Below are 17982 nucleotides of genomic sequence, written 5' to 3'. Positions count from 1 at the left end.
GAATAAATTTCAATTGTTTTAAAGACAACAAGATTCTGAGAATTAATTAGGCAACATTAGGAAGTGAGGGTATCTGCCATACCGTTTTTGGTTGGTTGGTTGGTTTTTTAAAAAATAATCTCCAAGCAGATATATGCACACCCATGTTTATTGCAGCTTTGTTTACAATAGCAAAGAGTTGGAAGCAGCCTAAGGGCCCACCAACAAACAAATGGATAGAGAAGCTGTGGTATATCCACACAATAGAATACTACGCAGCATTGAAAAACAAGGAACTCATGCAATATTATTCAAAGTGGGTGACCCTGGAGGACATTATGCTGAGTGAAATATCTCAGTCACAAAGGGACAAATACTGCATGGTGCCACTGTTGTAGAATGGGTCTGACATCAGGGTGGGGGTATGACAGAAAAAACTGGATAAATTATGTATATTGTATTGAAACAGATGAGAGAAAGAACAGATTAGAAGTGATATATGATTGAGTATTATGGTTAGCACAGGAATCCAGAATTAAGGTTGCATAGAGAAGTGTACTTGGGGTGGGGGGTGGGGGGAAGGGACGTGGGAATTGTGTACTAATGAAGGAATTTTTTTTTCTCTCTTCGGAGGGGGAAGCGAGCTGGTGGGGAGGGGTGGGAAGGGAGAAAATTGCGGCAATGAATGAATGGAAATCCAAAACCTCTGTAAAAAAAAATAAAAAATAATAATAAAAAAATATCACATTTTCTCTGAAAGATGTATGTTGCTGTTATGTGTGTCAAGTGAAAATTGACTCAGAGCTGACCCTCCAGTGGGTTTTCAGAGACCTGGGACAAGACTGTCCATCTTTCTTCTACAAAACAGCTGGTAGACTTGAACTGAATGAATGCCTTTGGGTTGACAGCATGACTCCTTACCACCAAACTTCCAGAGCTTCTTGATGTATAAGTGGCTCCTAAAATAATTCACTATTTTGGTAAATTCAAAGTTAAGGTAAATAACCATCATACCTACTGAATTGCTGGTGGGTAAGCAGCAAACCTTCCAGGCTGATGGGAAACCGCACATCACAGCTTCCAACCATGTTCTGAATTTTGAAATCGAGGAATCTGGCGGGGAATCCAAGCTTCTGTACCACTCGAGCATATTTTCTAGCTGCAAGCCGAGACTGCTCTTCACTTGGGAAGGAACAAATAAATTCAAACATGTCTTAATCACTAGGTCCCATGTACTATATTCATATACTTATTATACTTTTACTATTGGCACTGTGTTTATCTTTCAATGTAGAATTTTAGAGTTTAGACTTCATGAGAGGAAATATCTACTTTGTCATTTTGCCCTGTAGTTGTTTTGGTGATCATGAGTTCATTCAGGCTCCTAGTGACCCTATAGGATAGGGCAGACCTGCCCCATAGGAGTTTCCTAGCCTCTAGTAAAAGGTACAAAGGAGCTCTTGTGGCATAATGCATTATGTGTTGTGCTGCCCACCCAAAGGTCGGTGGTTTTAATCCACCAGCCGCTTCAAGAGATACAGATGGGTGTTTTCCTCCCATAAAGATTTATAGCCTAAGAAGAGCCACTAGTAGTTGAAGGTGACGTATCAGCAGCAAATTTAGCTTTTTGCTTTATTATAAGTCAGGCACAGGAACAGTTATTGAACTGAGCCATGGCCAGATTTAGTCTTACTTTTCACATAAAAGATTTAAAAAAACCCTTGTTTTAAATAAAATGAACTATTTTGCTCGTTCTCAAAGGGTACCTCAGACCACCAGTAGCTCTAGGGAACTTGTTAGAGATGCAGAATCTCCAGCCCTACCTCAGATGTGCAGAAACATGGGGGCCCAGTCATCTTCTGTTTTTAAAAGTCCTCCAGGAGACTATAATGCTTGCTAAAGTTTCAGAACTATCCACCTGGCTTACAAGTGCTTGCTATTCACATGTTGTTGTTATATGCCATCAAGCTGAATAGACTCATGAACAGACGCAAACCCTGTCCTGTGCCATCCTATCTTTAACCCACTTGAGCCTATTAGTGCAGTCACTGTGTCGATTCCTCTTGTTGAGAGACTGCCTCTCTTTCATCAACGCTCCACCTTTCCAACTGTGATGGCCATTTCCAAAGACTAGCGTCTTACAGCAACATGTCCAAAGTATGTGATACAAAGCTTCACCATCCTTGCTTCCGGGGAGCGCTCTGGCTGCACTTATTCTAAAACGTATCTGTTCTTTTGGATATTCAATACTCCTATCCAATACTGTAACTCAAAGTTATCACTCCTTCATTGTCCAGTTCTCAGATGCATCGCAATTGATTGAAAAGACTATCACTTGAATCAGGAACACCTTAGTCTTCAAACTGACATAATTGCTTCTTATTTGAAGGGGTTCCTGAGAGTAGATTTGCCTAATGTAATACAATTCCTGACTTCCTGACTACTGGTACAAAGGGTGTTGGTTGTGTATCCAAATAAGAGAAAACTGTTGACAATTTCAGTCTTTTCTGTATCATGGTGTTGCTTATCTGTCCAGTGGTGAGGAGTTTTTATCTCGATGTGGAGATGCAGTCCTTATTGAAGTCTGTAGCCTTTGATTTTCTGCAGCAAGTACTTCAAGTACTCCTTATTGTCAGCAAGTGAAGTTGTGTTATCAGTATAACCTTGATGCCACATTCCTCTTCATACAGTTCAGCTTCTCAAATTATTTTCTCAGTAAACAGATTTAATCGGTATGGAGAAAGGATACAATCCTGATGCACATCTTTCCTGATTTTAAACCTTGCAGTGTTCCCTTGCTCTCTTTGGACAAGGGTTTCTTGGTCTAGGCATAGGTTTTGTATGAGCATAATTAAGTGTTCTGGGATTCCCATTCTTCTCCATGTTAGCCATAGGTTTTTATGATCCATAAAGTCAAATGCCTTTTTATACTCAATAAAAATGAATAATTAAAAGAAGGAAATGGAGGAGAACCTGAGCTTCTTTAAGTTGGCTCAGAAAAGAGTATGTATTGACTCAACAAATAATCAAGAGGCAATGGTGATTGAAGGAGGAAACTAAAGCTGCTCTGAAGGAAATGGCAACAAACAAGGCTCCAAGAACTGATGGAATACCACTTGACATATCTCAACAAACAGATGTTGCCCTGGATGTGCTCACTGAGTTGTATCAAGAAATCTGTTGTACAAGAAATCTGGAGGACAACTACCTGGTCAGCTGACTGGAAGAGATCCATATTTATTCCTATTCCAGAAAAAGGTGACCCAACAGAGTGTAGAAATGATCAAATAATATCACTAATATCACATGCAAGCAAAATCCTTCTGATGATTATCCAAAAATGGTTGGAATAGTACATTGACAAAGAACTACCAGAAATACAAGCTAAGTCTAGAAAAAGCTGTGGCACTAGAATCATTATCACCAGTCTGTCAGATGGATCTTGGCCAAAAGCAAAGAGTACCAGAGGACTGTCTATGCATTGACTATGCATTTGACTGTGTATCACAACAAATTGTGGCTAACCTTGAGAAAAATGAGAATCTCTTGATTGTGTTCATGGGAAACCTACACTTGGACCTGGAAGCAGTCCTCAGAACAGAACAGGAAACATTGCATTGTTCAAAATCAGGAAAGGAGCAAGATGAAACTATTGACAGTTTCAATCACCTCTCCATCCATCATGATGCAGCCTATCGGTCCAGTGGAGAGTATTGAATATATCATGGACTACCAAGAGAATAAATAGCTCTGTCTTGCAGAAAGTAAAAACAAGTTTCTCCTTGGAGGCTAGGATTTTGAAACTCCATACTTTAGACATGTGTCTAGGGAGGTGGGGGGAGAGAGCAATGCCTGTAGAAGGACATATGTGGAAGCATGGAAGGACAGCGCAGGAAAGGAAGAATCTTGATGAGATGGACTGTCACAATAGCTGAGTTAATGGGCATAAGTGTGTTGGATTCAGTGGCTCAGGACAGGGCAGGCTTCAGAGCTATTGTACATAGGGTCGCTCTGAGTCACAGGCGATTTGATGGCACGTAACAGCATCCCACCATAGGCACATGAAACTAATGGATACCATATAGAGCAGATCAGATCTAGAATTATATTTCATTTCAATTTTATAAGGTATAAGAGAGGTTTTATAGCGAGTAAAAAAGACCAAAGAGATCCAGATATGTCTTGGAGAGGGTGCATACAGAGTGCTCTTTGGAGGCAAGAATGATGAGGCTTTGACTCACATACTTTGCTCTTTCTTGGAGAGGGACATGATGCTGGGAAAGGTGGAGGGTTGGTGAAAGAGAGGAAGACCCTCAACCAGGTGGAATGACATGATGACTGATGCAATGGGCTCTTGTGTATTAGGAAGTGTGGGGAAAGTGCAGGATAGAATAGGACTCAGATCTTTTGTTCATAGGGTTACTATGAGTCGTGATCAACTCAACAGCACCTAGCAACAAACAACAACTTCTCCAGCTCCACATCTCAAAGGCATCAATACTTTCATCATTCTTAGTCATTGTTGTGTAGCTCTCTGATGTATAACAAGTAATTGCAAAAATCATGGCGTGAGTCACGTGTACCTTGGTCTCTATACTGACTGTAATTATGATGTTGGGAGAGTACTGGATATAACATGGACTTCCAGAAGAATAAACAAGCCTGTCTTTGGGGAAATGTAACTATTTGCATTGCTCCTTAGAGGCAAGGGTGGTCAAACTTCATCTCACATACTTCGGGAATGTTGTCAGGAGGGGCCAGACTTTGAAAAAAGACATACTTTTTGGAAAGGTAGAGGAGCAGAGCCTTCAACGAGTGAATACAATGGACTTACGTTTGATGCAGATTGTGAAATGGTGCAGAATAGAGAAATATTAAGGTCTGTTGTTCAAAGGCTTACTATAAGTTGACCTTTAAATATGCTTTTATTGTACAATAGACAGTATCACACAGAAATTTCTATTGGCACCAATACTAATTAAAAAAAATTACAGATAGAAAATAGGTTAAGAACCTTGACATCTCATCAATAATGCTTGTAACATCTGTTAAGTGTGACCTTATCCTCTCAAACCAATTATTGTCAAGTCGTAACTGACTCATTGATGACTCTCCAGTAGGGGTGTGTGTGTATATATACACACACACACACACACATATATACATAGATATATATATGTATATGTGTGTGTTAATGTCTCAATACAATTTTATCATATGATAATGAAAGCCCTAATGTTAGTGTTACTAATTATTAGGAAAAATTATGTGACAATAAGCAGTCTTATAGACATTTTTGCCTGTTAAAGACAGCCCTAGAAATCTTCGTTTCTAGGTCAACAAATACCTAGACTAACAGAGGAGAAAGTCCAAGACTTTCCGTGTACTCAGATTCATGTAAAGAGCTTTATCATCTTAAAATAGGCATGAAAAGTGGGCTAAAAAGGGATTCTCCAACAAATACATTGGCACGTGGACTGACCATTTTAGAACAAGGTCTCTACCTTATACCTTACATGAAATAAAATTCTAGATCTGCTTTGCTTAATGTGGTATTCGTAAGTCCCATATGCTTGTATAAATGGAAATTAAATTCAACTTGCAGTCCCTCAGGTGCACTGGCTACATTTCAATTCCTCAATAGCAACATGTGACTACTAATTTTACATTAAACTAGCAGATAAATATTTTCATCATCTAGGGAAATCACTACATTAATTGAAATATCAAGTATCCTTTCTCAAATACAAATGACTTGAAAAAGGTCAGAAAAGTATATAAGGGTTAACATTGTGCATTATACTAAGCATATAAACCATAAAAAATATTTTATATATCTCACTATGCAAAAAATATTTTAGTTTTTAAAAAATGTAAAACACCATGGAGAAAATGTTTACAGTATAAAGTTATATAAAGACTTAAATTAAAAATGATATTAATAAAAGACAAGTAGAGAATTAAGTAAAGACAGGCAGTTTATATACTGATGAAAAGTTATCTAGTCTCATTAGTAAATAAAGCAGTGTCAAATAAGATGTTTTTTACTAGTCAGTAAAAAAGAATATTCATGCTCATTGTTCATAGGAGAAAATGAACACAGAGTACTTCCCTAGAGGAAGAAGAAAGCGGCACAAGCTTCCAGAAAGACAATTAGTTAGCGACTCATTTCTTAACACAGGAAGAGCATTTCTCTCACTACAGCTTATGGTGAGAGAATCCCCACTAGCATGGGTAATTCTCTGCCTAAGATGCAAGACAGCTTCTAAACGAAGCAGCCTGAGCTAAAGCTCCAACTAATGGTCAAGAACTGTCCACCTCCTTAGAAAGTCTTATCATTTACCTGGAATAAGGAAAATACAAAATTCCTTTTCTCTTACTGGGGCATCTTAAAAACTGGTGCACAGCCTGCTTACCCTTTTTGCAACCCATGGTGCATGTATTGCTCAGTCTCAGGTTTCTTGGGAAGACTTTATCCCAGCTGTTGTACATGCTGCCACCTGGTGGGAATCTGTAGACCTGCATAAACTTCAAAGGCCTCACCCCCACTGGTCATACCACCAGAGTTTGCTTGGGCCATATTTGTCCCACATAACTATCAAAATCCAATTAAATTAAAAAAAAAAAAAATCCATATTACTCCCCCAAAAATTATTCTTTAGATTTCAGGATATCTTCTATTACTGAAAACACATGGTATTAACAAAAAACCTAATGCAGAAAGTAATAGAATTCAGCTTAACAAGGGAGATTGTAAAGTGTGGGATAGAAATCAGTATTATGTCACCAAGTATTTGTAAAGCATATTTTGTTATTCATGAATGAACAGTTCACCAAAGCAGTGATGTTCCTCTTATTGTGTATTTTAGAACCTATTTTTTAAACTACATACTGAGTTTTCAGTAGGGACGAAGGGTAGTCCTTTTACCTTTTGGCTCCTGTGCAGACCATTTTCCCAGAGCTAAAGATGAGCGCTGTCGTTCTGGGCTCTCGGATCCTCATTATAACAGCAGCAAACCTCTACACAAAGAGAGCCAGAGAGTGAGTAAGCCTCTGTTGGATGTTAATACTCTCTCCATTAAAAAGCTGGATTGGATAGGAAAGACTCTTAAATAAGATGAGAATGGCTGGCAAAATGAAGTCATATCTGTGCCAATCTCTATAGCAACACTACAAAAAATGACTGACGCTAAAACAGAAAACCAGTAAGAATAATAATAATGTTGTATTACGTTGTTATATACTGTTGGGTCAGAACAGATCCACAACTGACCCTCCCATGGGCTTTCAGAGGCAGTAAACTGTGCAGGAGGAGAGTCCCCATTTTTCTCAAGGGGAGCACCTGATGAATTTGAACCCTGTGATTTCAGGATGGCAGTGCAGCTCCTTACCACTAGGCAATCAAAACTGTCAAGAATAAATAATAGCAACAGAAAAAAAAATAATCTAAATTTCTGTCATGTTCCAGCCCTAAGGCGGAGAGTTTAAGCTATCATTTATCCTTCTGACAGGACAGAACCGAGTCCACTGTAATTCCCAGTTGGTGCCATTTCCAAAATTCCTCAGGAAAAAGTAAAATTAACATTTAAAGTTATAGGGGAGCTCTGGTGGCCTAGTGGCAAGGAGCTGCAACTACAATCCCAGAGGCGCACGGTTCGAATCCACCAGATGCTCTGCCGGGGAAGGAGGGACAATCTCCTCCTGTACCAGTCAGATCTGATTTGACGGTACACTCACATAAAAATAATAAAATAAAAAAAAAGATTTAAAGTTACAAACAACCAGCATATGTACTTTTCACATTGAAATATTTAATGTTTCCTTTTAAATATGTTATGTGCCATCGAGTCGTTTGCGACTCATAGAGACCCTATGTACAAGAGCTCTAAATGCTGTTCTATCCTGTGCCAACCTAGCCATCTCAAACACCCTTATTCCCACCGCTCCACTCACAGAATCGATCCATCTCATCGAAGGTCTTCCTCTCCTTCGCTGCCCTTCCACTCTGCCAAACATGATGTCCCTCTCCAAGGACCAGTCCCTCCTTGCAACATGCCCAAAGTATGTCAGATGAAGCTTCAGAATCCTTGATTCCAAGGAGCATTCCAGCTTCACCTTCTCCAGGACAAGCCTGTTTGTTCTCCTAGCAATCCATGGTATATTCAGCACTCTTTTCCAGCACCACAACTCAAAGGTCTCAATTCTCTTTCTATCAACCCTATTCATGGTCCAACTTTCTGATGCATAGCATGTAATTGCGAAGACTATAGCCTGGATCAGGTGCACCTTAGTCTCCAGCCCGACATCGTTGCTCTTCAGTACTCTTGAGAGGTCCCTCACAGCTGACTTTCCCCAATGCAATTCGTCTCTTGATTTCCTGGCTGCTGTTACCAAGAGCGTTGATTGTGGAGCCAAGCAAACTGAAACTGTTAACTATCTCAATCTCTTCACCATCCATACTGATGCTGCTAAGTTGTGTCAAGAAATCTGGAGAACAGCCAGCTGGCCGACTGACTGGAAAAGATTGAATTTGTTCCCATTCCAAAGAAAGATGACCCAACAGAGTGTGGAAATTATCGAACAATATAATTAATATCACATGCAAGCAAGATTCTGCTGAAAATTATCCAAAAATGTTTGGAACAATATGTCAACGGAGAACTGCCAGATGTCCAGTCTGGATTTCGAAGAGGTCGTGGTACTAGGGATATTATAGCTAATGTTAGATGGATCTTGGCAGAAAGCAAAGAATATTAGAAGAATATGTATCTGTGCTTCATTGACTATGCAAAGGCTTTTGACTGTGTGGATCACAACAAGCTATGGCTGGCTCTGAGAGGAATGGGAATCCCAGAACACTTGATTGTGCTAATGTAAAACCTATACTTAGACCAAGAGGCAGTCGTCAGAACAGAGCAAGGAGACACTGGATGGCTCAAAATCAAGAAGGGGGTCTGTCAGGGATGTATTCTGTCTCCATACCTTTCAATCTGTATGCAGAACAGACCATCTGAGATGCTGGGCTGTACGAGGAGGAATGTGGCATCAGGATTGGTGAAAGAGTCATCAACAACCTGCGTTATGCAGATGACACAACCCTGCTTGCTGAAACTGAGGAGAACCTGAAACGCTTGCTGCAGGAGGTCAAGGACTACAGCCTTCTATATGGATTGAAATGCAACATCAAGAAAACAAAGATTCTCATCAAATATAAAGATAAAAACAGAAAGTATGTTACAGAGTATCCACGACTTTAAAATGTACCAGAAAGCAATGTAGGAAAATGTAGGCAAGACTATAGCTATAGTCAGGCATGTTGAGGATGAAAACAAAACAGAGCTATGCAATTCTAGTCAACTTGTGTTGTTGGGTGCCATCAAGTTGATTACTCCTCATAGGACCCTGTGGACAACAGATCTGAACTCTCGCCTATCCTGCACTGTCCTTCATAATCACCGATAGGCTTGAGCCATTGCTACAGTCACTGTGTCAATCCATCTCATCAAGCATAATCTACCATTGTTATTAGGTGCCATCCATTTGAGTAGGACTTAGCAACCCTGGAAACCACAGATCTGAACCTTGTCCTAGCCTGTGTGATTCTCAGCACTTCTGACACACTTGACTCTATTCCTGCAGTCGCTGTGTTGGTCTACTTCTTTGTGGGTCTTCCTCTTTTTCACTGACTCTACATATTTCTAAGCATGATGTTCCTTTCCAAGGAATAGCCTCTCCTAGAAATATGCACAAAGTATGTGAGATGAAGCTTAATCTTCCTTGTCTCAAAGGACCACTCTGGCTGTACTTTTTCCAAGACATATCTCTATGTTCTTTTGGGATAGTCAGTATTCTCCAATGCCACAACTCTGTGTATCAGTTCTTCTTCTGTGATCCTTATTATTAACTGTCCAGCTTTCAAATGCATAGGAAATGATTGAAAACATCATGGCATGAATCAGACACACCTTAGTTTTCAAACTGAACACCACTGCTCCTTAGTAATTTGGTATGTCTCTGACAGTGACCTTAACTGATGTGGATTGTGGATGAAAGATGGAATTGTTAACAATTTCAAACTTCTCTCCATGTAATGATGCTGCTTATGAGTCCAGTCAGGAGGATTTTTGCCTTCATGTTGACATGCAATCCATATTGCAAGGTGTGAAGTCTTTGATCTTGAGCAAACTCTTCAAGCACTCCTTGCGTTCAGGAAGCAAGGATGTGTCATCTGCATAGTATAGGTTATTTGAGGAGTCTTCCTCTGATCCTGATGTTCTTCCTAGAGTCCAGTTTCCTGAATGATTTGCTCAGCATTATGGATTGAATAAGTATGGAGAAAAGATATAACCCTAACACATTTTTCCTCATTTAAACCATGTACCTTGCTCTTTTTGGACAACAGTCAAAGTATAGAGTTTGCTGTAAGTACGTGTTCCAGGATTCCCAATCACCTCAATGTTAGCCATAGTTTATTATGATCCAGATAGACAAATACCTTTGTACAGTCAATAAAGCACAAATAGATATTCTTCTGGTATTCTCTGCTTTCAGCCAAGATCCATCTGGCATAAGCAATGATAACCCTGTTCCACGGCCTCTTTTAAACGCAGCTTAAGCTTGTGTCTATCTTAGTAGCTCTCAAATTGTGGTCTTTAGACCAGGAAACCTGCCCTAAGATTCTGATGTATGTGAAAGGTTAGCGTCACTGCCTAACACATGGGCTTGTCATTAGGTAACTTGCTCCCCCTACTGGTCTTAAACAGCCACACTCTTCTCTCATCTTCCCTCATTAAGTTAAAAAAAAATAATAATGGAGTTCAGTATTATGTGGAACTACAGGTCTATTTTGTTATGTGCCGTCGAGTTGAAACTGACATGTCTATCCTGGAGAAAGTGAAATCAGGGTGCTCCTTGGAAGCAAAGATGGTGAAACTCCATCTCACATACTTGTGGCATGTTGTCAGTCCTTAGAGATAAGAGTCATGCTTGGAAAGGCAGAGTGTCAGTGCAAAAGACGATGACCATCACTGTGTCAGTCAGATGGACTGACACAGTGACTGTGGCAATGGGCCAGGCACGTTGAAGATGGTTAGGTTGGCTCACGTTAGGGCAAGGTTCAGATCTGCATTTCATAGGGTCATTATGAGTTGTCATACAACAGCAGCAACATAAGTTCAAAGGTTGGGGTTCATTCACAGGATCATAGATGGTTTCAAGCCTGGACTGCCAAGTTAGGTCTTAAAGTATAAACAGATTAAAATAATTCTGAGTTAGCACTACAAAGATGAGCAATATTTTTATTAATATTTTCCAGATGTTTACTAAATAATACTCTCACTTAGTATTCATTTTATTAATTTCATAAAGTACCAAATCATAATTATTTTGGCTATCAAGTACAAGTTTGGACATAACTTATGTTAAGATCTCTAACTCAAAGAGGGAATAAATGATGTATACTTCATTGAAACAGATGAGGGAGAGAACTGTTTAAAAGGGATATATGATTAGGTATTATTGTCATGACAGCAGTCCAGAATGAGGGCTGCATAGTGGTGTGGACTTGAGGGGAGTGATTGCATAACAATGAAAGCATTTTTCTTTTATTTTTCAAAGAGAAGAGTGTAAGAGGTGGGCGGGGAAAAAAGTGCAACAATGAATGAATGGAAAATCAGTCTCTGTAAACTTTCATTAAAATAAAATTAAAAAAAGGCCAGAGGTGAGTGGTTCGAATCCACCAGATGCTCTGCTGGAGAAGGAGGGACAATCTCCTCCTGTACCAGTCAGATCTGATTTGACAGTACACACAAATATTTTAAAAAATTAAAAAAAAATCTCTAACTCAAAGCAAGTCAGTGTACAACAGGGCAAAACACTGTCCATTCTGTTCTGTCCTCACATTCAATTTCTATGGTGCCCACTGTGGCAGTTGCTCATTGAGTCTGTCTCAATGAGGGTCTTTAAACTAGAAGAATACAGAAGATGACGGAGAATAAAAGGTGCTTAAAATGCTGATTGCTCAGTTGCATCTGGTTTATACTGTTAAAAAGAAAGTATTATTTGGGTAAAATCAAGTAACATCTACATTGAGCAGACAGTGCCACTTTACAGTAAAATCAAGTTGTTTTTAGAAGCTATGGAGTAAACTTTTTATTCACAGAAACCCCAAGGAACAGAGTAGTACTGCTCCACGGTGTTTTCAAGGCTACAATCACCTGGCCAACTGACTGGAAGAGATTCTTATTTATTTCTATTCCAAAAAAAGGTGACCTGACAGTGTGGAAATTATCAAATAATATCACTAATATCACACATATGCAAAATCCTGCTGAAGATTATCCAAAAATGACTAGAATAGTGCATCCGCAGAGAACTACCAGAAATACAAGCTGGTTTTAGAAGAGATAATGTCTAGAGACATTATCGCCAATGTCAGATGGATCTTGGCAGAACACAGAGAGTACCAAAGGGATATCTGTGTTTCATTGACTATGTAAAGGCATCTGACTGTGTGGAGGATCACAACAAGCTGTGGTGAACCTTGAGGAGAATGGGAATCCCAGAACTTGATTGTGCTTAACAGAGCAAGGAAACACTATATGGCTCAAATTCAGGAAGGGCATGCATCAAGGATGCGTCTTGTCTTTAATATCTTTTCAATCTATATGTATAACAGATCATTCAGGAAGTTGGGTTTTATGAGGAGGAATGTGGCATCAAGATTGGAGGAAGACTCATGGACAAGCTATGTTATGCAGATGACATAACCTTGCTTGCTGAAACTGAGGAAGACCTGAAACTCTTACTGCAGAAGGTTAAGGACTGTAAAGTCTTCAATATGGATTGATGCTTAACTAAACCCATCAACAGTTGATGTTGGCGCATCTCCCAGATTCCTGTTAAAGTGTGCCTTTTCATCTGGTCCACTCGCTGTTTTCCTATAGGTTCCAACTTGTAGTGATCACCTGTCAGGTTTCTAACGCTGTAATTTTAATTAAGGATCTCTTCTGGTTTAGTGGTACGGAGTTGCGCTGCCAACTCAAAAGCAAGTGGTTTGAATCCACTAGCTGATCCAAGGAAGAAAGATTGTCAGTCTCCCCCTGTGAAATTTACAGCCTCTGGAAGCCCAGTGGAGGGTCAGCTAGGAGTTGGTTCCCATTCAATGGAACCTAACAAAAGGTGACTGTCCATCATTCTCCCATCTTGGTTGGTTGAAAATATATAGACTTTGATAAGAAGTCCATTTATTTTCAACTACCCAAGAAAGTGAGATAGGAATATAATCATGAGGTCAGTCCTGTGTACAAAACTAAGAACAGTTGCCATCTAGTCAACCCTAACTAATGTTAACAATGCCTGGTAAATTCTTAAATTTTGATCAAATTAACAAGCCCACTTTCCCTAGGTAGACATGTAATTGAAAATGTGATATCTGGCCTTAGCAGGACCCAGGAAAAATAGATTCTATTAAGCTGTTATGGGAAGGTTTTATTCTTATACTCTTAAGTGGAAGTTTGAACTTTATAGGTTTTGGCGTTCTTAAATGGGAAAAAAAAATCTATAAATGGAAATACACACAAGTAGAAAGGTAAGATAGTACAACATTTAGACAAATTTCACAGAAAGTGTTATCATTTTAAAGAAATTAGTGTCTAAACAGTCATCCTGAAAAAAGAATTTGAAGGACAAAGGAAAGATAACCCTTATAAACAGCTAAGTCACTGCTTTATTTCACATAGTGAATGTTTCCTTTTCAAAAACCCCTCCTTCTCTAATTGCCTTCCAGTAGGAACCTGCTCCTAGCTGAGCCTCCAGAGGGTTTTCAAGGCCGTAAATCACGTAGAAGGAGATTGTCCATCTTTCTCCTACAGAGCCACTGGTGGACTCAAACTGCCAGACAGCCACCACTTTTAGATTAACAGTGCAACTCTCTGTGGACTCAGCTATCACAGATTGAAAACAGGATGAGACCATTTTAAAAAGAATTCGTTGGGTTGCTTAAGCCTTCTTACTTTTCTTGAAAAAGATGCCAAGAAATTAATATCTGTAATTAATGGTTAATTAATTAATTAATTAAAGAAATTAATGATTCTGTAAAGAGAAGTAAATTTCAGGAGAAGCTAATTGTTAAAAGGAATGACACAAAGTCTTACCTTGGGGTTATATTCTGCATTTTTTGCATGCAAAGCTATTTTCTTCAGATCCAATTTACAGGCCAGGTTGACTGTAGAAACTATATTTCTGAGGAAATAAACCAGTATTCTTAAAAAATTATTTTCTCAGATATTAAAAGGGGGGGAGTTTACTGTCTCAAAACTTTTTCATTTGTCTTTGATAAGTCACTCATTTAGCTACTTCCTGGAGGCAAAATTGTTCTAGTATGAAATGCATAGTTATATGTTCTCTAGTAAGATGTAGGGAGTTCTGATTGTGTGGTTTGTAGAATTTCGCAGCTAACCCCAAAGCCTGCACTTCTCTGGATATTCAAATTCAGCAGAGGCTCTGAGAAAAAGATGGGCAGTTTCCTCTTGTTACAGTTTACAACCTCAGAAACCTGAGGGGGAATCTCTGAATTGGAACAGATTCTACAGCAGTGTGTGGTGGGTGAATAAAATGTAAAATCCCAAAGTGAAGCACTAAAATAGTTTTTTCTAAAATTTCATTCCTAAAAGATTGAAGTTTGAGATAATTTTCAAAACTATGTTACAATTTAAAAATTGTTTATGTTTACAATTGCAAACTTAATTCAAATTCATATCTTTAAATTTAAACCACTTTATAATCTTGAATCCCATTAATCCCAGTGCTTTACCAACCCTTTTCTTCAAGAGGTCAAGATTTAGTGCTTCCTTTTACAGACAACCAAACTGTCTCAAATCACAACTGTTAATACCTGATAAAGAATAAGGCAATTTGAAATTCTCTTTCATATCCTATTATTCTGATATTACTTGACTTCACATTAAGAAGCATAAAAGTGTATATACGAAGAACCATTACACATAAAAACAAATAGCTTACTGTAGTTGAGGCACAATTCCAGAGCATTCTGACACTGGGGTCATTGGTTTCATGAGAGTTATGGATCCCAGAGGCAAGGAGTCGCAGGTTGGTTTCTCAGAGGGCTGGACTGAGTCAGCATTGTCAGGGTGCAGATGTGTCCAGGAACTTGACTGGTTGCTGCCACTGAAGCCCAGGCCAGTGTCATGGTCACCAGGTAAATGCAACCTATTTTGGTGACTTTGAGTTTTACAACTTTTTTCAATTTCATCCTTGCTTCCAGTGACAGTCTCCTCTTTATTTTCTTGGGTAAGTTCATCTGGTAGGAGGCTAAGATCCACAGACGAGAAATCACCAGAGGTTTCTTTAACTTCAAGAGGTAAACTAAATGGTGTCTCTGGATTGGATGCATTCGGCATGTACACATCATAAGAGGAGACCAGGCTGAACAGGGGAGATCTGGGTGGGGCAAGTTCCTCCTAGGCAGTTCCCAAGACAGAGCACAACAAACAGAAGAGTATACCAAAAGGACACCGTTATGGCAGGTAGTTGATATGTGCAGTGAGACAGGGTTGTTCAAGGTAGCTTATATTTACACACACCATTCTCTCCACAAACTACTATTAGAGGGTGGTGGTGATGTGGAGTTGGAACTGAGTCACAGATGACCCTGCAGTGGGTTTTCAGAGGCTGCAAACAGCACAGGAGGCGATTGTCCACCTTCCTCCTTTGGATAGCGGCTGGTGTACTTGAACCACCTGACTTACGGCCCAACTCCTTAACACTAGGATTACAGGACACTTAATAGCAGCAATGAAATGCATCTTAAAATAGAGGAAAAGGATTTTTATGACTTTTTCTTCTCACTTTGTTAGACCCCCTATTAAGTTGCCCCTCTGCAAATCCAATTTGTATCTGAAATCATTGAGCAGTCTTATGCTAAACTGTGCAGCTTTGAAGAGATTGATTCCTTAGGTTATTAACAAATGCTCAACTTAAGGCAATCAGCAACAACAACAACTGTTTAAAATTCACTTTAAAAAGACAATTTGAGTGAAAGAAATTTAAGATGTAGCCTTGATTGCTAACCAAATTCCAATAATGATCCAACCCTTTCTGTATAGTCAAAGAATGGATAAGAAAACCATCTGGTTACATGAATTTACAACGTGTGTGTGTGTGAAGTTATTACAAATTAAATGATAGGAGCTCTTTAAAATCAATGTATTTCCAGCTCAAAAAAGGCTGCTCAGCTTCCATTAGTCATCAGCTGAGGTAATGAGCTGTGCAAGCAATTGAAGCAGCTAATGCAAAATTTATGTTCTAAAATGGAATGGCTTTATTACCAAAAAACCTTCTGTTACCTTGGTACATACATTACTACCTGCTTTGTTCACATGACAAGCCAATTGCCCAGATTTTTAGTATTGCTTGCAGGAAACACCCCCATCTTTTAGTGGGTTTGACTTTTGACAGGTTGTGGATACCTCACACTGCCCTACCTTAGTGAAGAAGCTACCTCAGCTCCCATGAAGACATCTGGCCAGATCTGTTTCTTTTTCGTGTTATTGGAATACAAGTCCACCAGGTGGCAGGGGTGATTAATTATTCAACTATAACACTTAGAACACGGAAGTCCCTTTACTGAAATGAGATTTTTTTAAAAAACTTGTATTTTGAATTAGGTCATCAGTTTCCCATCCTTGCCTTACAGAGTGAGTGACCTTAAGAAAACTTAGATGGGACAAATGGTTCCCAGCATTCTCTCCATTGTTCCCTTGGCCTTTTCTTCTCCAGCTAGAAAACCTTTCAACAGCCAATTACACTAAGCCATATTACTAAGCCATCTGTGTATCTCTCTCCCCTGCTCCCACCATGGCATGGTAGCAGGGGGACAAAGCCATCCACCAATGAAATTAAACTTCCATAAGAAATTTAAGGTGGTCATCTATCGAAGGGGGGGTATTTCATGACAAAAGGAACCTGGCAATAAACCCTCCAAAGTTTAATTGTAGAAATACCAAACATAGGTAATGTACAACTTGGTAAACACATGTATAACATAAGCTTTATTTAAAAACCAATATATTTGCTGCTTCTTTGGCCCAATATCTAATGAAGTCTTTTGCAGAACTATCAACTTTTCCTTCCCAGAACCCTTCTGTTTCTACTCTCAGTACTTCCCCCCCCCCCAAATGCTGCAGATGGAGGAAAAAAGGTCATTCTCGTTCTCTTTTGAAGTCTTCTACAATATTTTATTCTAAGATTTTTTTTTTTTAGCTGAGACAGAAAAGGCTAAGGGAAAAAAGTGAAAACCAAACAAAAATCTCCTTTAAGAATCATCAAGTGAAAGATACTACACGTGTCCCCATGGACATTTTGGTTAAGTCCTGAGATTACCAACTCTAGACACAAAAGAGGTGAATTCTCGGGGTCTGTGGTTGGCAATGGTCTTTGAAGGAATAGCATTCAGGTTATAGGAAATAGTCTACTTTGACTGTAGCAAAACAAACACATCAGAATCCGAGATCGTCAGGTACAGAAGCACCGAGTCCAACTCCTGGTGCATTTCTGTGCAACTGGAGCTGCTGTCTAAACTGCCTTAAGCACCTACATGGTTCTGGCAGCTACTGGCCCAAGTGTGAGTTCTGGTTGGCAACCTTGGCCAAGTTACTTCACCTCCCCAAGCTTCTAGTTTTCTAGCTGACATACAGGGATTGCTAAACTTGCTTCTTAGGTCACTAATCATTTTAATGAGATGCTAGTGTTAGGTGTTGTGGTCAAGTAAGACTCACAACGGATCTGAACCTGCCCTATCCTGCACCACCATCACCATCTCTGATATATGAGGGCCCATCGCTACAGTCACTGTGGCAGAGTCATTGGCACAGAGGAACTTGGCATTCAGCAACAGGACAGACAAGTATGTGGGACCTGACCCAGGCTCACCTGAGCTACACACTGGTCCAGGTAGAAATCCAGGTACGTCTCCTCCTCCTCCAT

The 17982-nt window shown here is 39.4% G+C and overlaps 1 protein-coding gene across 1 annotated transcript in view; it reads right to left on the bottom strand.

Moving 5' to 3' along the window:
- Window positions 1-17982, bottom strand: part of TBPL2 (TATA box binding protein like 2) — a 54372-nt gene extending 36390 nt beyond the window's left edge. Inside the window, exons 1-5 of the mRNA XM_006894335.1 lie at window positions 17929-17982; window positions 15001-15458; window positions 14133-14220; window positions 6908-6999; window positions 994-1161 (exon numbers count right to left, since the gene is read on the bottom strand). Coding sequence (XP_006894397.1) covers window positions 994-1161; window positions 6908-6999; window positions 14133-14220; window positions 15001-15458; window positions 17929-17982 — 860 coding nt within the window. The remainder of the gene's footprint in view (window positions 1-993; window positions 1162-6907; window positions 7000-14132; window positions 14221-15000; window positions 15459-17928) is intronic.

Source organism: Elephantulus edwardii, unplaced genomic scaffold, assembly GCF_000299155.1.
Source record: "Elephantulus edwardii isolate Elephantulus edwardi_28Jun2011 unplaced genomic scaffold, EleEdw1.0 scaffold00140, whole genome shotgun sequence".
Taxonomy (NCBI): Eukaryota; Metazoa; Chordata; class Mammalia; order Macroscelidea; family Macroscelididae; genus Elephantulus; species Elephantulus edwardii.
This window is presented reverse-complemented; position numbering and strand designations above follow the sequence as displayed.